The sequence below is a fragment of the Crinia signifera genome, chromosome 2 (genome assembly GCF_055691185.1).
Source record: "Crinia signifera chromosome 2, ASM5569118v1, whole genome shotgun sequence".
NCBI classification, from domain to species: Eukaryota; Metazoa; Chordata; class Amphibia; order Anura; family Myobatrachidae; genus Crinia; species Crinia signifera.
Window position 1 is genome coordinate 176,664,105 of NC_139218.1, and position 23,716 is coordinate 176,687,820.

Genomic DNA, 23,716 nt, shown 5'->3' on the forward strand with positions numbered 1-23,716 from the left:
AGAAAAAGGAGATGCAAAAGCAGAATAGAGGAAGGAGGAATACCCATCTCACACCAAATATATCCATCACAAATGGTGTTAACAGACTTTGGGGGGTATTCCATGGGGGGGATCAAAGCGGTCGATCCCTTCTGACAGCTGAACAGTCGGGATTCAATGCCCCGCCTACTGATCGTCGCAAAGGGGCCTGGCCGCAAAAACGGCCGTGGATTGTTGATCTACGGATGGGATCGCAACTATCCACGGCCGTTATCGGCAGAACGGGCCGACAGCTTCTAAAATCGGGCTCGTTCTGCCGTGATCCCGTTTCAATGCTGTCGCTAAAGACAGCATGGAATAGGGAGCCGCCATTTCCCCATTCTCAAATTGACAAAACCATGTGGGGCAGATGTAATGTGCAGAAAGAATTAGATTTGGGTAAGGTTTTACTTCAAAGTGAGATCTATATTGCAGAGTAGAAAAATAAAGCATCCAGTATTTTTCCTGCACAGAAACAAAACAACTCACCCAAATCTAAATCTCTCTACACAGTTACATCAGCCCCCCCTGCAGTGCACATGGTTTTGTCCATTTGAGAAGGAATTTGCCTCTGCGAGTGAATCAGAATAAAGGGCCTTGGAATCATCTCAACAACCCATTGCTTTTAACCCCTTCAGTGGTGTTTTTTTTGGTAGCGCTCCCTTAAAAAAAAAAAAAACACTGCCTCCCTGGGCCCGGCAGCGCCACTGAACTGTCAATCAGCCACTGCCCAGACCTGTGCCCAGGCACCTTGTCCCTGTCCCCGGCAGCCGGCTTGTCATAAGTCACGCCAGGGACTTCAATACAATAGCCTGAGGGAGGAGGAGGCGCGTCAGAGGGGAGAGTGCTGCCCGGCTGTAAATGCCGGGAATTTTCCGGGCTTGCCAGACTGGGCACTGAGGCACAGCCCGGAAAATTCTCAGGATTGCCACTGAAGGGGTTAATGCATCTGAGGTAGACATAGGGGCCTTCTCAAAAAGGAGGTCCAGGTGATCTGGTATTTGCCAGAGGTCTTCCCCTAGAAGACCTTGGAGGTCTGAATACCACAACTACCAAGGGATTCAGTCCAGGTTATGTCCCAGCCTCCTTTTTTAGACCTTTAAATAGCTTACTCTCTTCTCTGGTTTGGGCAAACAAACACCCTAGGATAAGCATTGGCACACTAACTAGAACCAGAGCGGATGGTGGTTTGGCCCTCCCTCATTTCAGGTTGTATTATTATTCCAGTCCATTGGCCCACGTCAGGGTTTGGATACAGGTAGATCACTTCCAGCTCTACTTGTACACCAAACGTGCTCTACCCTTACGCCCTGACAGTTGCTACTCAGAGGTAGCTCCTCACCGCATGCCCCTTCGTTTGTTGTCCAGGCTATCAAGATTTGGCAGGAAGTTCATCGCCTGATGGGGTATGAAAATACTGGCCCAGACACTCCTTTCTGCCACTCCACATGGTTCGTTGAGCTCTCTCACCTGACTGGCAGGCGTTTGTGGGTATCCTGGGGATAGTATCCATAGGGCAATTGTATGAGGCTACCCTTTTTAAATCATTTCAACAATTAAAGAATATAGTCTGTCGCAGACATACTTCTTTCACTACTTACAATTGTGACACGCTCTTCAAACTCAGTTTAAAAAAAGTTCCCCAGTATTAACATCTTCTCCAGCTAAACTATTTTTAAGGAATCTGGGACAAACTAAAGCCACTTCTTTAGCATATTCCGTTTTATTGTCCCATATACATAAAGAACCTCTTCCTGCTCTACGCACCGGTGGGTGATAAGGAATGGGATTCTGCAAGAGAACTTCTACATCATGCCACGGTCTCCATGAGATGCCAGCAGATCCATTTATTCATCTTGCACAGGACGTATTTAACCCCTGTTAAACTGGCCAAATTCAGAGGTCATTCTGCCTCTAACTGCCCTAAATGTTGTTCTGAGCGGGGGGGGGGGGGGTTTGGCATCTCATTTGGGACTGCACTTTGGTCTCTTCCTTTTGGGTGCAGGTTAAATTTATTATAGCAGCTACCAGGATCCCGAGCAGGCTTTAACTGCTACATTTTGTGTATTGGGCGGTCAGGAAGACTCTCCTTTAAACAGGGTGGACACTCAGTACATTATAAATCTGTGTTCATTAGCCAAAGTTTGCATAGCCCGCTCCTGGATGGCTCAATCGGGCCCATCGTTGGCTGAGTGGAAGACATTGTTAAACACGTCTGTGCAACATGAACGTTATGTATATATGTCTCGTGGCTCTATGGGAAGCTTTGGGCTAAACCACATGTCTTCAACCTGTGGCCCTCCAGATGTTGTGGAACTACATTTCCCAGCATGCCCTGACAGTTTTGGCATGCTCTTATAGGAAAAAATGTGGCAATGCATGTTGGAACATGTAGTTTCACAACATCTGGAGGGCCATAGGTTGAAGACCCATGGGCTAAACAGTTGGATTCTCCATACCCTCCCATATATTGATTGGTTGGATACTCATTTGTTAGAAGGGGCCACCCTGGGTAGCTATGACTGGATGACAGTCAAATACTTTGCGTATTTCCCTCCGTCTAGCATTTCACTGAAGCATATAAAGATATGGGTCATTTAACGTATGTGTAATTAATTATCACTTTTTACTTCTCTCCCTTTTTTCTTTTTGTTTTCTCCCTCATTATGTTAAAGTTTCAAATGTTAAATTAACTTGTGTTATATTGAATTAACAGAGTGCTGACATCATTCTATGCGGTTGGTATATATTTTAATTGGTTCTTCATATTGTTATGCAATAGTAACAGTACCAAAATATGTATACTTCGCTCACTCGTTAATATGTCTAATGATGGTACATACTATACTTCTGTTGTGAAAATTACTCTGCAACAACTTTTTTGCCAATAAAAATGACTTCACTCACACAGCATCATGGGGTGCAGCCCTAGTGCCGCACGATGTGCTGAGTGATCATGCTTAAGCCTGTCGCTCAGCATGGAGGCAACGGTCACCACATGTGTATGCGGTTTTAGACTATCTTGCAATTTGACCCAAGGCCAAATACATTCTACAGGTGAGATAATCAAGATAGACTATTTCTCTATTCAAAACTGACTAAATGGGAGCGTGCATAGGCTGTGGCTGAACACTGCAGTTCAGACTAACTATATATATTCTAATTTGCTTACTAGTAAAGCAAGAGGAAAATGGATGTTCTGCTTGGTGTTTTAAGATTTTAGTATCTAATAGTGGAAGCTATACTCCAATCCATTTTCACACTTTAAAAGAGGATTAGATTGCCAAGGCCACTTGAGAAACAAACCCTAAACAATGAATAGGAGTATCTTCCCATTAATATTTAAGCATACTAAATATTTGAGCTTACCCAGTCCACAGTGCAGAAATTTACAGCCTCTGCAAAGTTGAAGCCCTGGTTAAAGCCACTATGATACGCACGTGGAAAAGTGATAACAAATTCTCCAGCACACTGATTGGTGCGATATATCTGTCAAAGATAAGAAGAAAAAATAACAAACGTTAAAAAGTTAAATATTTTATATACACATACATGTGAACACCAGGACACCATGTAAAACTGGTCCCCACTACAAAAGCTGTGGTACTCTTTACCTAGAACGGCGCCCGTCGCGTGCATCGCGGGTACATTTATGTATGGCCGCGACGCGACCGACGCGATGCCCGCAATTTCCCATTGAAACCAATGTTAAACATGGAAATCGTGTCGGTCGCGTCGCGGCCGGCCATAAATGTACCCGCGATGCCCGCGACGCTCCCGATTTCCCATAGGAATCAATGTTAAAAGGCGCGATGGACCCGATTTTACTGTTAAATGGCTCAATCCACCCGATTTGGCCATAGGAATCAATGTTAAATGGGCCACAGAGCCCATTAACCCTTAAATGTCCCCCCAAATTTTTAACGCCACCCCACGATCCACGCCAACCCGAAGCGTGGCGAGCGCAGCGAGCCCGCGAGGGGCGGCGGTACGCGTCCTCCGACCTTTTCATGCCCTACTATCCACTAGGGCGTGGTGTGAGAATATAATAGTGTGGCGAGCGCAGCGAGCCACCGAGCCCGAAGCGTGGCGAGCGCAGCGAGCCCCGCGAGGGGACGCGGATACCTTCACAGTTATGCGCGTCCCCTCGCGGGCTTCACAGGTGTCCGTGGCGAGGCGGACACCTGTGAAGCCCGCGAGGGGACGCGTCTACCTGTGAAGGTATCCGCGTCCCCTCGCGGGGCTCGCTGCGCTCGCCACGCTTCGGGCTCGGTGGCTCGCTGCGCTCGCCACACTATTATATTCTCACACCACGCCCTAGTGGATAGTAGGGCATGAAAAGGTCGGAGGACGCGTACCGCCGCCCCTCGCGGGCTCGCTGTGCTCGCCACGCTTCGGGTTGGCGTGGATCGTGGGGTGGCGTTAAAAATTTGGGGGGACATTTAAGGGTTAATTTGGCCTATTTGGCCCCAAATCGGGACCATTGAGGCATTTAACAGTAAAATCGCGGTCAATCTTCCGTTTTAACATTGTTCCCTATGGGAAAATCGCGGTGATCGCGGTCATCGCGGCCATCCCGATTTACCCGCGATGCCCGCGATTTTTACCCCCGACGACCGCGATTTCAATCGCTGGCGCCGTTCTAGGTAAAGAGTACCAAAGCTTTTAATTACATCAGAACATGGCAATTGGGATTTCACATCCATGCAGACAAAACAACATTAGTGAGGTCATATCCTGAGGTTAAGCGATAAGACCTGGCTTGCAGCCATCACAGATCTTCCACACAAGACCAATTTTTGGTGGATCTCTCATACTGAAACAGGGAAGGCACTTAATTTAACTGTGGTCACAAAGCTGAACACATTCAATACAAGATTGTATACTGAAGCAATTAATCGTTTCACTGTAAATAAGAGCCCAGGCAAACTTATGACAAAACAGCCTCAGTTCATTTTTCCTTCTCCACAAAACTCTACAGTTGGCAGTTTGTAGGAAGCTTTCTAATGACATCAGCCAGCCCAGTATTTGTCCATTAATCTGTAAGATGGTCAAGCATGATTAGTCACTACAGAGAATGCGCTTCTACATTAAAGGGCCAGAAGAAAACCCTATATTGAAGAAACAAAGAAATCACTAACACATCAATCAAATCTGGGTATTTTAATTCAATTTGGTACTGAATCTCAAAGGTGGGGCTGATGAGCAGCTGCAGAGGGAGTGAGATGCTCCCAGCACAAAGTTATCATTCCATGAAGAGCAGTCCTGAAACTCTTCTGTGATCTCATCTACTATAGGAAAATAGCCTTGTTAGTATGTAACCTTTTTGGATTCCCTCCCTTGTATTTTCTAAAGCTGCTTGCAATATAATTTGTATGTGTAGGTTTGTAATATCTTGTTGTAACCAAACCATGGTAAGGTTATATACCTGTGTGTTACATATTTTCCGGTACTCTTTACCTAGAAGGGCGCCCATCGCGGGCATCGCGAGTACTTTTATGTGCGGCCGCGGCGCGACCGACGCGATGCCCGCGATTTCCCATTGAAACCCATGTTAAACTTGGAAATCGCGTCGGTCGCGTCGCGGCCGGGCTTAAATGTACTCGCAATGCCCGCGATTTCCCATAGGAAGCAATGTTAAATGGCCCGACCGACGCGATTTTCAGGTTAAATGGCTCAATGCTCACGATTTTTGCATAGGAAACCATGTTAAATGGCCCACAGAGGCCAAATAGGCACCCTACATTAATAAATGGCCCCCCCAATTGTTAACGCCACCCCACCATGAACGTGAACCCGAAGCGTGGCGAGCGCAGCGAGCCCGCGAGGGGCGGCGGTACGCGTCCTCCGACCTTTTCATACCCCCACTATCCACGTCGGCGTGGAGTTGAGAATAGAAAGTGTGGCGAGCGCAGCGAGTCACCGAGCCCGAAGCGTGGCGAGCGCAGCGAGCCCCGCGAGGGGACGCGGATACCTGTGAAGGCCGCGAAGGGAAGCGGATACCTGTGAAGGTATCCGCGTCCGCTCGCCACGCTTCGGGCTCGGTGGCTCGCCACACTTTCTATTCTCAACTCCACGCCGACGTGGATAGTGGGGGTATGAAAAGGTCGTAGGACGCGTACCGCCGCCGCTCGCCACGCTTCGGGTTGACGTTGATCGTGGGGTGGCGTTAACAATTGGGGGGGCCATTTCAGAGTACAGGGAGACTATTTGGCCTCTATGGCCCATTTAACATTGTTTCCTATGGCTAAATCGTGAGCATTGAGCCATTTAACATAAAAATCGGGTCCATCGGGCCATTTAACATTGAATCCTATGGGAAATCGCGGGCATTGCGTCGCGGCCATCGTGGGAACATTTATGGCCGGCCGCGACACGACCGACGCGATTTCTAGGTTTAACATGGTTTTCAATGGGAAATCGGGGGCATCGCGTCGGTCGCGTCCTTATTTGGCCGCATGCGATGCGACCGACGTGATTTTTTACCTAACGATGCCCACGATCAAAATCGTGGGCGCCCTTCTAGGTAAAGAGTACCTATTTTCCTTTATGTTGATAATGTAAGAAATAGAGTAATTTATTTTGTGGTGGCAGCAGAATAACTCATTATTAGTGAGTGACCGAAGTGCGCAGTATCCCAACTAAGTTGCCCTACATTGCATTATCAGAGGCTAGAATCATAACACTATTATATATTTTGCAAAATGCACGAAGTACACACAAAATATGAGAAATCCTACAACACATACCGGCACACCATGAGACATGAGAGTATTTGGATTCATGATGGTAACCAGCTGATGGAGGAGGTCAGGCTGAGCAATAAATAATTCTGGAGCCAATTTCTTCATCACCTCCTCCAGTTGCTCTGCAGCATATCCAGGCGCTCCATACCAAGTTTTTGGCTCACCCCTGGCAAAATACCAAACAAATTAAAATCATTGCATAAAACCATTTTTATTCACAATATATAGAAACACTTACCAGTGCAGATAATTGATAGAGTAACTCCAGTGATCTTCAATATGCCAGCAAAAAGAAGAGAAGCACATGCCAACATAAAGCCAAGGCAACTTCATCCCACAAATATCAGCAGTGATATGAGCCAATACAGAGGGCTGCATTACGGGCATATTATTCAGATTCCAGCCACAGTCCAAGTATTTCTAGGAACAGGAGAAGAAATTAGCACTATGGAAACACACTCTTACTTCCACTATAGTATGCCAGCTTTCAGGACTGTACCTCATCTTCAGGCTTAACGCGGAACTTCCCATCTCGCACAGGAAAACCACTTCCAAATTCTTTTGATGCAATATCTGCGCCATACTCAACAGTTACATCCTCTTCTATAGTGCTCACTAATCGCCAAAACTCCTTTTCCACCAGCTCTGTGGGCACCATCTGAAAAATCAAAGGGGACAGCTGCACTCTATTCTCTTACATTCCAAGATGCAAAGGAACAACCTATATGAAATACTTACATGCACAGGCATATTGAAATAGTCAGACTTGAAGTTATCAGCCATCTCTCCAAACATGCGCAGGGTGTAATCTCTGGCTGCTTGCTCAAAACCAAATGCCTCCTGTGGTTTACCGCATTCCTGAAATAAAAAGGGACAGGGCGTGAATTATTAAAAACAAAAAAACTGTCCAAAAGGTGTATAACCTGTAAAAGGTACGGTGAATTCAAGCAAACTGATTTATGTAATTCAAAAGAAAGGATGCTTAAATAAATATAGGCATAACTGTACTCTTAATATAAATGAATGACTTAATTTTAGAATTCTCAATAAAAAAAAAATTTCAAATCTACTTAATAAGAATCTTTTTAGAGTCGAGGTACAAGTTGATATTTAACATGTTAAGGTCATTTTAGGCAGCAAAACAAAAATAGTTTCTGACTATTGGAAATAGTTATCACTTTTACATTAACACTAAAAACAAAAACAGTTCTATTAAGCCAAATATCACATTATAATGTAAGTATGTTGAAAGGTCTATAAAATTACAAGTTTCTATTAAAAAAGCAAACCAAGCACATGAACAAAATGCAGTTCATACACTAGACAATTTAATAACTAAAGTTGCAGGATCCAATCCTCAGGTTACAAAATGTAATATATAAAAAAGTGTTGAGATTTAGCAAATTAATAGTTTTGCTGTGGGATTTAAAGTTACATCTAGGTAGCTACTGTATACTATTCAGCAGTCTTTCAAAAAAGCTGTCAATGGTAGCATTGACCAATGATTTTAAAAAGTGTCATTAGAAATAAAAGATAAGTTAGTATTATTTTGCATTTTTTCTATAGCACTTTAATTCCTGCAGTCTAAACACTGATCGTTAGCAACTTGACAAAAGGCTCAATAGCAATTATACCCCATACTATTTACAGACTTAAAAAAAAAAAGGAAGGGCAATGATTTGGGTTGATCGAATCGCTGAAGGACTTATAGAAGTTGTTGCTATACACGATAGAACAAGCAAATGACTAGCATCCGGAGACTAGGATTTTATCTATCAAACGCGTTTATCCAAATGACATTTTAAAAAAAATTCTAGGCCTGTTTTCTCTAAATAACCTTCTGTATTGTTCAGGTTAAAAAAAGCAATGTCTAAGTGTTAGTTGTTTTTTTTTTTTACATAATCACATACAAAGTTATATTCAACATTTGTCACAGCCCATCTGTCTTTGGACTGTGGACCATCAGATGATCCATTTTGTAGGGTGAAATCCTGGGGAAACATGTAAAAGGTCTCTTAGATGGGAGGTTTTTTTTTTAATGTTAAGACACAAAGCTATTCAGAATTATTCAATTCATCTCACAGTAAATTGAAATCGCTCAGAAATGCTCTACTTAAAGTTGTATTCTACAGCAAACCCTCCTGTGTTCTGAAAACATATTACACTCTCCTTTATAAAAATAGTTTTCAAAAAGGGTTTTAAAACAAGGATGTAGCTTAAAACTATTACTTTTTTGTAGAAATTTTACTGAAGCCTTTATCAAATTAGCTGTGGTAATTTACAGCAGCTAAAAAGAAATTGCCGTGGTGGCTAAGCAGTTAGCCTCGATATGCAGCACGTACAAATTATGCTTTAAGGTGCCTTAAGCACCTAAAGCAGGGGTGGGGAACCTCAGGCCCTGGGGCCATATGCGGCCCCCGTAGCCGTCTGAGTGGCCCTCCCACCCACCAGGCGGCTTTGCCGGGAGTCAAGTAAAGGGGAATTCTTGCGAGAGGTCAGTAGTTGTCAAAAGATTCCTCTTAATCAACAGCAACTGGAGACTGACAGTCCTATTCAGCAGCAGCCACCGAAGCGTGGGACGGCTGCATCAGGACACTTTGTAAGAGACATTTTTAAATATGGCCCCTGAAGGATTTTTTCCCCATACAAACGGCCCTTGGCACAAAAAAGGTTCCCCACCCCTGACCTAAAGCATAGTCTGCGAGAAGCAGCAGACATAACCGCTATAACACTTGGTATCGAGAACTTCTCCTAACTCCTCAGAAGCCCTAGGAGCAGCTCCATGGAAAAGTTACCAGGTAACCTGATTAAACAGGGAAAAGCCGTATGAGGTGATAAAGTGGGAGAAATGGCGTTACATTACAAAAAGGTGTGATATCAGATGGAAGTTATTCAAAGCTAACTTTTTGTTTCCGTTAATGGTCTAAAAGATCAAGAGTGAAGTGATACCTGTGCCAGACATTTTGGGCATCTCCAATCGCCTTTGGGCACATCATGGAGTGGCGGAATAAGACAGAAGGTATGGTAACTGTCATCGCAACCATCGCACAGTAGGAGACGGTCTTCATCACTTCCACTCCCACAGATAAGACAGACATACAAATCCACCTGAAACAGTAACAGAATCAATTTCAGAGGGTGGGGACAGGAGCTGTAGTGAGAATGGAACTTCTATGCGGCTACCCTATGTAACATGATTCCATTTTAAAGGAATACAGGGTTATATATAGATTTCATATTAATGAAGCTCCACATGAATCCATGTAAACGCAACCAGATAGCACATAATAAAGTATTGTATAGCACTGAAGGCACCTCAACTTTTACATGTAACTCCTGAAGGCATTAAGTATATACATCAAAGCTATGACAAATCTTATACTTACTAAACTTTTGCTTTTCTTGGAACGGGGCTTTGGCTTCTCTATAACTTCTTCTACTGGCTCTCGTTTCACAGTTACCAGAGTTTCCTCTACAAGTAAGATTTATACATAGATTGTGTTATTTTACTTTCAGGCTTAGACAATGAAAAGGACAATCCACTAAAGTACCAAAAGTTAGAATTTAGGATAGAATATATAAGCCAAATCAAGATTAAAAAGATTATTGTATTTTATAATAAACATGATACATAGCAAGAAAATAAAATAGACACACACAAAAAGTACCACATACATGAGTGATGAGGGAGCACTAAAATTCAATCTAAATTAGAGATGTGCAGATCCGGATTTACCTGGATCTCAAAACAGGATCTTATTGGCTAGATGAGGTCACATGTTTTTGCTCCAAAACATGTGACGCTGGATAGCCAACAAGATCCCGTTTTGAGATCTGGGTAAATCAGGTTCTTCACATCTCTACTTTAAATAAGGCGCAAAGAAAACCTTTTTCTAATCACTTTGTATTGCAAGGTTACCTGCAATTTAAGTCAAGCATGCTATTCCACCTCTCATACCATTGGTCATTTGGACAGCAAGGGTATTTTAAGGGTTTAATATTGATTTTGACATATCACATTTACATAACATTACCAAATAACAGTTAACATTGCTGTAAAATATATATTAACAGGTGTCATTTTGCCAATAAAGTTTAATCTTGGTCAAAGCTTTAAGTAGTTTGGACATTCTTGATTCTGATTTTGAGTATATTTTGAGAACATTAGGGATAGCTGTTGATGTGGCTTGAATAAACCCTCATGGTATAATTTCCCAATAGTTTACACACCCCATACCTCTTGCAATTGCAGTCCGGATAGTTCCCCAAACTCCTTAGTGCCATTTAGAGGGGAGTCCGGGTCCAATCCCACCCTAAGGAGATTACAAAAAGCCCACTTCCAAACAAGTATGACTTGCCTCGCTATAGGTATCCTAATTAAATAATTAACATTTCCGCTTATAAATTTAAAAGGCACAAAACCAGGAAGTGCCCTAGGAATTAGCAAGCCACTCCACCAAGTGAGCTAAGCCGCCAGATAGTAGTCTAAATAGTAGTCTCCTTCGAGGACTCCTGAGAAACATTGAGCAGTCTTTCTGAGGGGAGAATTCCAGCACAATGCAAAATTGCTTCTAGGGCCATCTGCCTTGATGGTAAACTAATAAAGTTGATTCACAAACTCACAGACTACCAGTTCACTAACCTACAAAACAGTTCTAAAGAGCAACTATGACTTTGTAGCCTAGGAAACCCTAACCAAGCTGGAATTGGCTGTATTAAAAAGGAATATAAATCACCAGAGCCCTAAAGCAATAGCCTGCTTAGTAAACTAGACAAATAAAGCTGTAAGGGAGCACATACACCTGCAGAGATTAGTGTTAAGCGATTTTGCTTAAGCAATAAAAGGCCGGGTAGTGGTTCAGAATGAGAGATTGCGATCAGTATCTCTCATTCTGTACACACAGAGATTTGCAGTCACTTGCTAAGCAATCTGACTAGATTTTCACTGCATGCACTGATTTAGTTAGCAGGAGATATTTAATCTCTCGGGGCATACACACGGAGAGATCTGTGCTTATTTTCTAAGCAATCTAGTCAGATTGCTTAGAAAATAGCACTAAATCGCTCTGTGTGTATGCCCGAGTCACAGGCAATGGAGATAGAATCCATGAATCTGCGTACTAGCAAACATACATTTTCAAAGCAAGTTTTAAAAAAATATACACACACACACACACACACACACACAAATCAAGCAAGACTAGCTTGATACACATTTTGCTGACGCAATAGCCAAAAGGTTTTCCAAATAAATGAAAATCAGGTTTATCCAGTGGTTCGAAGACAATGGACTGAAAATGTAAAATAAACGATCAAAAAAAAATGAAAAAATTTGATGGGGTCTATAAGTTTAAGGTATGTACACATTATAATATATGCACAATACAGACCATCATTTAAGGCCCATACACACTGGGAGACTGAGCTGAAAGCCGCGCAGTGTGTATGGCCGGGAGATCCGATCATCTGCTGATATTACCAGCAGATGAGTGGCTTTGAGGACGGCTTTGCATAGCGCTGCACTATGCAAAGCCTTCCATCCCCCATTGACCACACCAGGCATGGGGAAAGCCGCTCAGTATGTATGCACAGAACACTGAAGGTCAGTGTTCTGTGCATACAGTGTGTATGCACACCACACAGAAGGTATTTAAGGGTGAGGTTTACTAAGATACTAGACAAAAAGCTTAAACTATATGATGGACTATAAAACATTATACCAGTGGTTCCCAAACGGTGTACCATAGCTTCAGGACACTTGAGGGGGTGCCCTTGGTTGTCGCCCCAAAAACAATTCAAATTATATATGGCCAAAGTAACAGGAAAAACCAGTGCTTGTGGCTTCCAATCATAGCTTATGGGGATAGACAGAACCAAATCCTGTCTCTCACCACATAACGGACCCTAATGAAGACATATAAATTAAGTAAATTGTATCTTTTTTTTTTTTGCATTTCTCAATAACAAACGTTTAGCCTAAGGGTGCAATGTTCTGATGCTCTAGGTCAGTGGTAGCCAACCCTAGCCCTCGAGAGCTACCAACAGTTCACATTTTCCAGACAACCTAGCTGCTGCACAGCTGCACTCATTAAATCACTGACACATTTTAAAAGATACACAGATGGAGCTAATTAGCTCACTTGTGATTCTGTGAGGAGACCTGCAAAACCTGCACTGTTGGTAGCTCTCGAGGACTAGGGTTGGCTACCCCAGCTCTAGGTCACCCCAATTCAAAACAGTTTTAGGGGGAGATTCTCTAAGCAAGAAATGCGGTAAAAACCCCATTATCGGGGTTTTTACAGCATTTTGGGATGCTGCAAGCATCCCACTCCGGGTTAACGCAGCGGGGGGGAATCGCCAGAAAAATCTGGCGATGCCCCATAGAAGCCAATGGGCTTCTACCGCATCCCACCGCCGCCTCCCCCCTCACCTGTGTCCGGGCAGCACAGCTCTGTGACCTCCTCCCTGCACTGATCCTCTTCCGAGTGCAGGGAGGAGGAGAGCCCAGCGCAGCAGCGCCGGGTGTGTGAGGGAGGGGGGAGCCGCCGGGACCCGGCGACTCTCACCGCAAAGGACAGCTCTTAACGTAAGAGCTGTCCTTTGCTATAATTATCGCATATGTTGGAACATATGCGATAATTATAAATGCGATGGGCGGCGATTCTTAGAGAATCTCCCCCTTAGACATTAAACAGAGGATAGACAGAGAATATGCGAATTTTCATCAGAAGCCTCGCTGGAGTACGAGTGCCGATATCTTGGAAGGATAGATAGATATATATATATATATATATATATATATATATATATATATATATATATATATATATATATATATATATATATATATATATATATATACATATACATACATATATACACACACACACACACACACATTATATATACACATTATATATACATACACACACACACACACCTACCTATACATACATACACACACATATATACTTTATAGGAACTCACCATTTTCACATATGGTGGGTGTGGAGCCCATCCTACGACGCAAGGTCCGAGGTCTTAGTTCTGCGGTTTCTTCTGGTTCAGTTTTAACCTTCACAGCCTTGAAATTAAACATGGTCTTAGTATTACTTACTGAAAGCAACACAATATACAATTTCCAGTCAGACTGAAATAAAGAATGTGCTTCTTGAGAACGGACACTCACCTCAGCTTTCATACGTTTAGCCCGTCTGGCAGGAGTGCAGTTTTCTGAAGGTTGGACAGACTGCCGCTGTGGTATATCATGAGGTTTGTACTCCTTGTCTTTCACATCAGGAGCAAGAGTTGGTTTCTACAACATAATTACATAAGCTTAATGGATAAAGATTAAGGGGGAGATTCTCTAAGCTAAAAATACGGTAAAAACACTGTTTTCGGGGTTTTTACCACATTTTGGGATGCACTAAGCATCCCCCGCCGGGTCACATCGCCAGAAAAAATCTGGCGATGCCCCATAGAAGCCAGTGGGCTTCTAACGCGAATCCACCGCCGCCCCGCAACGACCCTCCGCCGCCCCAAGAGCTGTCCTTTGCTATAATTATTGCATATGTTAGAACTATAATTATAATTGCGATGAGCGGCAGAGATTCTTAGAGAATCTCCCCCTAAGAGTGAAGTATACAAAAAGGCCTGCAATAATCTGCACATGTGTAGGGCAGAAAAAGTCAAAGATAAAAAAAAACGTCATGGAGTAAACACTTAAGAAAACTAAAAAGATTAGTAAGTACCAGGAAATTGGTATGCCGCTTCCTCCATCCCCATGTATTAAAAACAAATAACATACAACATAGCTTGCAATATTAATCTAATGTTACCTGTACAATATAAACTTCATACTCCCCCCAAGATTACTAAGCACATAGCAATGTGCCAGCTCTGTGTGATCAGCGATCTGTCAGGCCAGTGTTCTCCACTGAGAACATGGGCCCTGACCCCAGCGACCAACTACAATTATCCAGCATGCTGGATATTAAATCACCTGGCAATAGGGATGCACGGAGAGATGTAGGGGCATTTTCTAAGCGATCTAGGGCTGGATGTTCTAACATCCGCTGCCCATTATCGCCCCCCTTCGCCGGCCACCGCATTCTTAATAACGGCATATGCTCTAATATATGTGGTTATTAACACAAGGGACAGCTCTTGCGATAAGAGCTGTCCCTTGTGATGCGGTGCCGGCACTGGACTTCCGGGTCTGTGACCCAGGAGTCCACCTGCGCATGCGCAGAGTGACGGCGGCGGCGGGGGGGCATGCCGGGAGGGATCCCTCACAGTAGCGCTGTGGCCCCTCAATGCCAGCCGCACATGTTAGTACATATGCGCTGGCATCGCGGCAGGGGTGTGGCAAAGGGCGGCAAAGTATATTAATACATCCCGCCCTAAGTGAGGAAACAAAATGAATGAGGATATATAACAGATTGGGAGGAAAGACTGGTGAGTTCAGTATATGCAGTCTGTATTATCATACCGAAATAAATGGTTAGCTTGCATTCCAAAGATATATGGAAATGGTCACACAATTTATAATGACAAAATAAATAAATAAATGGTTTACAGGCTGGAAGCTGGAATTAGCAGCTCTATTCAAAATACAGCAAAAGTGCTTATAGTATGGAACACAATGAACTGCGCCAAAACTAGCCTAGAGTTCTTACAAGTCATGCACTTAACACCAATTAGTACATACCTTATCTAGGGCTGTATTGTCCATGAATTTGAGCAGTTTATTGCATGTATCAGGAGCCTGTTAAACAGAAATTGGAACATTATTTCACTAACAGAATATTGAATGTCAACAGCAAGAATGGACCTTAACATATCAAATGTAGACCACTCCATTTCTACAGTTAATGTTATTCGTAAAAAATCCACATTCTGTACACCCACAAAGCATTATCATTCCTTGAGAGCAGTTTTTGTTTACATAGTAGGTGACATACTGCTGCTCTGTTGTCTGTACATGCAGGACGTATTGTTAACGAGGAACTAGTTAACAACCCAAGGGGTGCGTTTAGTTAACTATACTGAGTGGGCACACTGTACAATATTACAAATATCGCTCAGAAAGGCCAAAATGAGCGACAACACTTATGTACCCAATTCTAGTCCCTACCATGTTAGACCACAACCGCAGACCATGGCTCTTGCAGCTTTGATTGCAAGTATCAGATAAAAAAATAATGGTGAGATTAGTGTACACATTTTCAGTGTGGGTTAAGATACTAAAAACAATTGGGGAGATGCAACAGGCTGTAACAACCACTGGCCCTATATCATGTCATCTTGTTTATGATAATGAAAAAGAATCAACAGGAAAGGGCATACCATGGCAAAAAAAAAAAAAAATCTCAAACACATTGTGCAAGTTTTGGGAAATGCTATAAAAACAGATCACCCTAAAAGAGAAAAATGCTAAAATACATTTGGTGATTATATTATTGAAAAAGAGTATGTGCGTAAATATATGGTTGGGTATAAAACATTACTTTGCATGCATGGTCTCTCGCATATGACAAACTCACCAGCAAGCTAGCTCCAGTCTGAAACAAGTTGAAAGGGTAAAGTATGCGCTCATAATGGCCTCGAATGTGAGACCCAACAGCTTTTCCAGGAGAAAAGCCCATTTTTGTAGCTATCTTGGTCCATTTTCTGTCTCTGCAGACCAAATCAAAACCACCTCCTTCAGCCACCAACTTCAGTGAAAGAGAAAACGCAATAAAAAAAAATTGTTAATAGAAAAAGCAATGTCAGAATAACAGTTAGGCGTTACATCTTTCAGACACACATTTGCTAACCACACAAGTATCACAACTTGACTGATCAGTTAATTTAGAAAACAGTGTGAAGCAGTTAAACTAGAGACCGGCACATTTATTTTTATCAGTTATTTATATAGAACACACATATTCCGCAGCACTGTACAGAGAAAGTGGAGCTTACAATCTATATTCCTTTACACTTGTACACGCACTCATTAATTCTAGGGTCATTTTGTTGGGAGCCAATTAACCTACCGTACCAGTATTTTTTGGTATTGTGGGAGGAAACCGGAGTAGTCTGAGGAAACCCATGCAAGTACCGGGGAGGATATACAAACTCTGCAGTTAGGGTTATAGTGGGAATCGAACCCATGACCTCAGTGCCATGAGGCACGAATGCTAACCATTATTGCTGTGCGTGATGCCCCATTTGACCAATACCAGTTTTATACTGTATTGCTATGTTGCACCAAAGATTTTATACCCAGGTTCAAACCATCTGGTAATTATGGTGTCCTTACAAGGCATAATGCCAGGTGGGTGTGGTCACGGATGGCAGGTTATTGCTGTGAACGTGTCCCATCAACTGAAGCACAAGCAGGGTTGAGCAATAAGGATTCAAATGCCAGGCTGCACAACCCAGGTAGCTTCAACTGGATGCATTTCCAGTGCACAATATCAGAGGTTGCTGCGTGTTCATGTGCACTGCCATGGGATATTTAGGGCAATTTGTGCCATGAGTGAAGATTAACATATGACAAATGGGTGAGAAATTATGGTCACTCCCCTCTTATGAAGATGGTGAACACAAGGAAAGTACAAATCAAAATAATTCAATAAATTAGAAGTGGGGTATTCATTCCAACCTTGTTTAGCTGAAACAAGTCCAATATTTTTCGTTCAACATGAGGTATTTTTAGAGTACATCCCTGCAATTCCCAGAATTTGGCTATCTGGTCCAAGAAGTTCAACTTAACCCTTGTCTGAGCCTGAGAAAATACAATAAGGAAAAAGGTCAAGTAATTTATTATTCACATTGATTTAGTGGTGACATTAGGTCAAAGCTTTTTAAACCATCTATAGAAGGAAAAAAGCTGTAATTTATAGTGCAACATCCACTTGAAATGCACTATACAAACATTCATGTTTTATACATGCAATAATGTTTTGTGTCCTCCTTGCTTCATATGACAACCAATAATTTTGTATAACTTTCAAATAGATTTCAACTTCAGTTCATGAGGTTATTTAGCTTATAGTGTACCAATACTGTGCTAAAGTATCTGGACAACCACATCCATAGGTTTGATAAACACCGCTTTCTAAACCCATGTGCATTCGTTTGGATTAGTCCCCCTTTGTAGCTATAATATCCCCCACTAGTCAGAGAAAAACTTACACTAGATTTTGAGAACATGACTGCAGTGATTTGCATCATTTTAGCCACAAAAGCATTGGGGAGGTTGGGCACCAAGGGCGGGATGTATTAAAATACATCGCCGCCCTTCGCGCCCCCCCCGCCGCGATGCCGCCGCATATGTACTAACATATGCGGCTGGCATCGCGATGCGGTGACGGAGGCCCCCCGCGATACCTGTACTGTGGTCTGCGGGGGGTCTCCGTCACCTCCCAGCCGGCTTCTGCAGTTTTCACGCCGGGGACAGCTAAGCAAGCTGTCCCCGGCGCTTCCTCCTCCCCCTGCAGCCGGAAGGACGTCCGGCTGCGTTGCTAGGGGGAGGAAGGGCTTACCTTCCGGGGTCCAGGAGGACCTGCAAGAAGGTAAGCCCAAGGGAGGGGGGAAAGGGGGGGTCGGCGAGGCGGCGGGGTTGCGGCGACGCGGCGGGCGGCGAAAAGAAGCCCATAGGCTTCTATAGGGTATCGCCACCCAAAGGTGGCGATACCCTGCCCTGCGGTGACGTGGCGAACGGGTTTTAGTACATAGGAAAATGCGGTAAAACGGGGGTTTTACCGCATTTTCCCTTTAGTACATCTCGCCCCAAGAGAATTGTCCTACCATTTATGCACCTGACACCCATCAGGGTAGCTGGAGTGGCCAAACACTAAAGGGGGTGTGCACACACAAAATAGGTCACCTCATTTTAAACACTCTTCGCGTGTAACAACAGAGCAACTTAACTGCTATAAGTCTTTGCCTGCGGAAGCGTGCCCTGTCCATCAGCTTACCATGATGTGTGAGAATTGTGTGAAAGCTGAAGGGAGATTCATCTGTACTTTTACCCATATAGCAATACATAAACACTGACATTTACTTTAATCAATTTGTATTTTATCATTCATGTTTCATTCCCTGCATGCATAAAACAATGCAGACATAATGAAGAGGTTGGGTTTTGTGTAAACAATATGGTTATATCCTGGCTGGTGCCAATGGTTAAGCCTGGTGGTAGCAATGCAATAGTGTGGGACGTGTATTCTGGTATCTGGATTGCTCCCGGACAATGTCTAGGTCAGTGGTGGCTAACCTTGACACTCCAGCTGTTGTTGAGCTACACATCCCAGCATGCCCTGCTACAGTTTTACTATTTGGACACGCTAAAACTGATGCAGGGCATGCTGGGATGTGTAGTTCAACAACAGCTGGGGTGTCAAGCTTAGCCGTCACTGGTCTAGGTAGACAGTCACTAGGTCAACATGCGCTAAGTCGACATTGACAAAATGTCAACACAAGCAAAAGGTCATCATGGTAAAGGTAGACATACAAAAGGCATTCCTGAGTGTTTTTTCCATGCTTTACCATACATGTGCACTGCAATTTGGAGCAATTTCAGGGTTCTAAAGCTACACGCTACACAAACTCGGGGTCCATGTACTCTAACGACATTAGGCTCCTTAATAGCAAGAATTCATTGCATAAATACCACACAGCCTACTGGAGTATTATTAATGGCCATGCGCATACCATTTTGTGCACAGGATACCCATCTTGTAATGGTTTCTTCCAGTAGATAACATGCCATGCTACAAAGAACAATCCATCTCAAACTGGTTCTATAACATTTTCCAAAAAGCAAAAGTTCAGAGTACTCCAAAGGTTTCCAGAGTCACCAAATCTCAGTCCAATAGTGATTTTTTGGGGTGCATTTTGGTGAACAGTTACGCAGTGTTTTTATGTCAATATCAACCTTTATCTCGAAAGAACGTATCAAGCTCCTTGTTGAGTCAAATTATACAAATTATTTAAGCTGTTCTAGGGGCAAAAGAATCCTACCATGTACCAGAGAGCTGTAGTTGTTCCTAATAAAGCAGCCGCAGAGTGTGTATATGTGAAATGTATACATGCAATGCATGTCATTCATATTTATTTTAGTGAAAAACCACAATGTTTTATTCCCTTACATTATCCACACAATAGTTAGATGAACAGATTTATATGGCCACTATATTCACATTTTAGATATCTCAAATTACTAGTGTTTAAGCTGAAAATGGGTACCATGGTATTTTACAGCAGAACACCAGATCAGAAGGGCAGTAATTTAAATATGGATGACATCACATTTGCTCTACATTAATGCAGTGAGGATTGGTTGATTCAGACATTTGTGCAGGTCCAGCGTAAAGTGATCAGAGCTAAAATTTGGGTGACAATTTACCAATCTGTAAGGCAGGGATGGTTACTACTTTGCATGCTATTAAGACACAAGTATCAATGTATTCTTCATTTTCAGGTCTTAAATTCAAGTTTTTAGCGTTATGTACTTTTAAAATACACCCTCCTCGCTCACTTTCACTATGCACTTAAGGACGCATCCACTAGTGTTATATGGTAACTTTTTATGCCATTCCGATGCATTGCATGTTATTTATCTGCAACCGTGATGCGCGTTCCTATGCGGCTTGCTTCGCAGATCCGACTGGCTACCATAAATATTTATTGCAGCACATAGCCCTTGCTGGGATTGCATACAATACAATGTATTGTATGAGATCCTGCTGCCCTAGTAATACCAGGACACAAAGCTATATGAACTAAATAAAAAGTTATATGCCTGAAATGTAATCTGCCATACATTTTTTGAAACTGTGTAGCGTATGTACAACAAAGATGCAAGCTGCTTGACACTTGAAGTGTGAAGTTGATAAATAAAGATTAGTCACAAAAACTGCTGAAGCATACATTACTGCAGGCTGAAGGATTATATCCAATGACAAACAATAATATGGGAGTTTGAATTTGCACATTTATCCAAATAAACTGTATTTATATATTTTAAAATATATTGCATATTTCCTGGACCATGAAATCCATATAAAAGGATTATAGAATTCTAGTACAAAATATATATATATATATACCAATACAATAATGGCACTCCCGCAGACTGGTGTGCGCAGGGACAGTGCTTCGAAAGGAGCCCGTCCCTGCGATGCCTGGAGCCGGAAGCCCTGCACATGCGCGGCTACGTGCTGACCCCCCACCCGCGACCCCGCTGACCACACTGCCGCTCGGGCAATGTGATGTGTAGCCATAGGCTACAATGGGCTATTGCCATATCAGAATGGCGATAGCCCAGGGGTTTGATGCCGGGCTGCCCGATGTTGATACATCGGGCAGCTTCGCATCCCTCATAGAAACCTATGGGGGATGTGGCCGGCGGCGCTGCAGTGGAGATCGCAGCAGGGATCGGAAATTCCTGCTGCGGTCCCCCTTTAATACATTTCAGTGCTACTTAATATTTGCGCTTAATTTCGGGGATTTAACTGCAAATATTGCTTGATAGATGGGCCCCTTGATAGGATACAGTCCCAGGCCTCTAGTCCCATTCATCAGGCATACAGCATATACTAGATATGTAGTTTTTTAGCTCACAGCTTAGAAGTCTGACATTTAACTATCTGCCATATAAAGATAAACACAATACCTCAAGTTCATTAAGTCTTTGGATTCGTGGAGTGAAGTGCAGTTTATCCACATCACAAGCAAATGGAGGTTGCCAGTCCTAGAGAAAATAGAATTACAAAGGTTTAGCACAGTAGCTTTTACTACACAGAAGGAGGATAGATAAACATATAGGTATGGTAGCTCATTTCAGAAGGCTTTAGTGTAGTGCAGCGGTTCTCAAACTGTGGGTCCTGACCCCCAAGTGGGTCCCGACCTTCTCAGTATGGGGTTGCAACTATTCAAAAATCTGTTGAATTGTTTATTTTAGACTCTTCCCATCATGTTATGCCTCCACAATGCTGCCATGCAGATGCTCTCTGATGACTACACATGTTATGTGATCTTCTGCAGTAACTTTCTGGGGTCCCGTAATTCTTTTTATTGTCTGATGGGGTCCCAGAGCAAAATAGTTTGAGGACCCCTGGTGTAGTGTGTAGTAAGAGACAGGATTTGCTTCTGCTTTTCCACATAGTTTGATTGGAATCCACAAGCACTAGTTCTGCATATCATTTTAATTGGTCCTGTACCATCAACCCATAGAAACCCGAAAAGTGTCTTGGGGTACCCCAGAATGCCACAGCATCCTGGGGTACAATAAAAAAAAAAAAAAAAAAGCAAATATTAAAGAAGCACTTTCCTGTAGGAAATAATCTTAGCCATGCATGACTAATGCCCTGTACACATGGTTCGATTTGGTCTATTTTTCTATTCCATATTGCTTATATAAGCAAAATTGAATCTAAATCAAATAGACCTTGAGCGGTTTTCAGCAGCATTCGAGCCTGATGCAAGACATCAAAATAGAATAGAAAAATAGACTGTGCAGGCAAGACTATATAGTGCAAATAGAATGCGTTTTTTGCTTGCCGTTCCATTCGATCCCAATCGAATCCCAAGCAAAATTGCACTGTGTGAACACCCTTTTAGAAATGCCCTAATGTTACTGGATCACAGTCAAGATTGTCAGATTTTGTTTTTGTGGACAAAGTTCATTGAAACACACTGTTGTAATGCCACACAAATGAACACTTTTGACATTGCATACCATTATCTTATACAATTGGAGAAGAGCCAGCTATAAAACTGCGTCCCTCCTTCTCCATGGGACATAAAAGACATTCCTTTAAGTCATAGCTTTGAAAAGTGGGAGTAACACACTCAGCATCTTCCTTAGTTCATAGACGCATAACTCCATACTTCGTTACAAAGATACAGCCAAGCCTACTCTGAAAAAGGTATGGCGTCATCCCAAAAGAAATATGCTATATAACCAGTTGTGCCAAGGATTTTTTCAGAAATAAGCAACCACACCCGCTGCCAAATACATCCTCATTTATACAAAAAATGGCAGAAGTCATGGGAAAGGTGCTTATTATCATGTAACAGTACAAACAGTCAGTCCACAAATGGACAGAAGACATCTGGAGAGATATTCACCATGCCATCTGGATAGCTTCCCATACAGTAGCTCCCGGATATTTGTACGATCATGTGTGCGAATGCACCTGTCCCTTAAGGCCAATACATGCTAGATTAGCTTCAAGTCAAGCAAATGTAGCAGCCACACCGTACTTCAAAACCGTTGTGAATGCTCCTTGAACAAATGGACAACTTGAAACTAATGACAGTGCATCATCCTGGAATATTTCACTGTTGTGGGAGCACATGAAGTCCATAAAAAGCTACAAATTGTCATCAAGCAATACGTAGCTGTTACAGGACCAGCGCACCCATGCCACATGAACATTATGCCACACCATTATGCCACCCGAAACCTAAAATCAGCCAGGAACAACTGGAAGCCAGGCCATCGGACCATGCCACATGTTCCCAGTCCAGTGTCAGTATCAACAGGGGCTTACTGGGTATTCTGCTCACATGAAAGGATGTGATGATGCAGTGTCACTTGTCTTACTGTAAACAATTCTGGCCAGATGCGGATAGTCACAATCACTAAGCACCCATGGCTGGCCACTGCGGGGTCCAAAGTGGGTAAAAAATAAAAATAAAAGCCTTCCATGACGTATTCCTGGTATATATGTGACAAATAGCAAAGAATGTTGAATGTTTGAACAACTTCGGAAGTGGAATGTCCGATCAGTCAAGCATCCACCTATTATTCCCCGATTGAATGCCAATAATTTACATCTCCGTTCCATGAGCAACCCGGATAGTATTTAGATTGACTTGCAAGATGTAAGATTACAAAGCATGCAGGTCTGTGCATTGCAAAGACATCACCGTATGGTGATGCAATCACTAATTAT

At 42.9% G+C, this 23,716-nt stretch overlaps 1 protein-coding gene across 3 annotated transcripts in view; it reads right to left on the reverse strand.

Annotated features, from left to right (window-relative positions):
• KDM5B (lysine demethylase 5B) overlaps positions 1-23,716 on the reverse strand; it is a 47,191-nt gene that overhangs the window by 13,905 nt on the left and 9,570 nt on the right. The window contains exons 2-15 of one of the 3 annotated variants that reach the window (XM_083173221.1): positions 21,430-21,507; positions 17,413-17,535; positions 16,310-16,480; positions 15,475-15,531; positions 13,954-14,079; positions 13,752-13,848; positions 10,151-10,236; positions 9,714-9,872; positions 8,675-8,755; positions 7,503-7,622; positions 7,264-7,422; positions 7,003-7,184; positions 6,768-6,930; positions 3,388-3,507 (exon numbers count right to left, since the gene is read on the reverse strand). In XM_083173221.1, the coding sequence (XP_083029347.1) occupies positions 3,388-3,507; positions 6,768-6,930; positions 7,003-7,184; positions 7,264-7,422; positions 7,503-7,622; positions 8,675-8,755; positions 9,714-9,872; positions 10,151-10,236; positions 13,752-13,848; positions 13,954-14,079; positions 15,475-15,531; positions 16,310-16,480; positions 17,413-17,535; positions 21,430-21,507 (1,722 nt within the window). The remainder of the gene's footprint in view (positions 1-3,387; positions 3,508-6,767; positions 6,931-7,002; positions 7,185-7,263; positions 7,423-7,502; positions 7,623-8,674; positions 8,756-9,713; positions 9,873-10,150; positions 10,237-13,751; positions 13,849-13,953; positions 14,080-15,474; positions 15,532-16,309; positions 16,481-17,412; positions 17,536-21,429; positions 21,508-23,716) is intronic. The other 2 variants (XM_083173222.1, XM_083173224.1) reach the window with 2 other exon arrangements.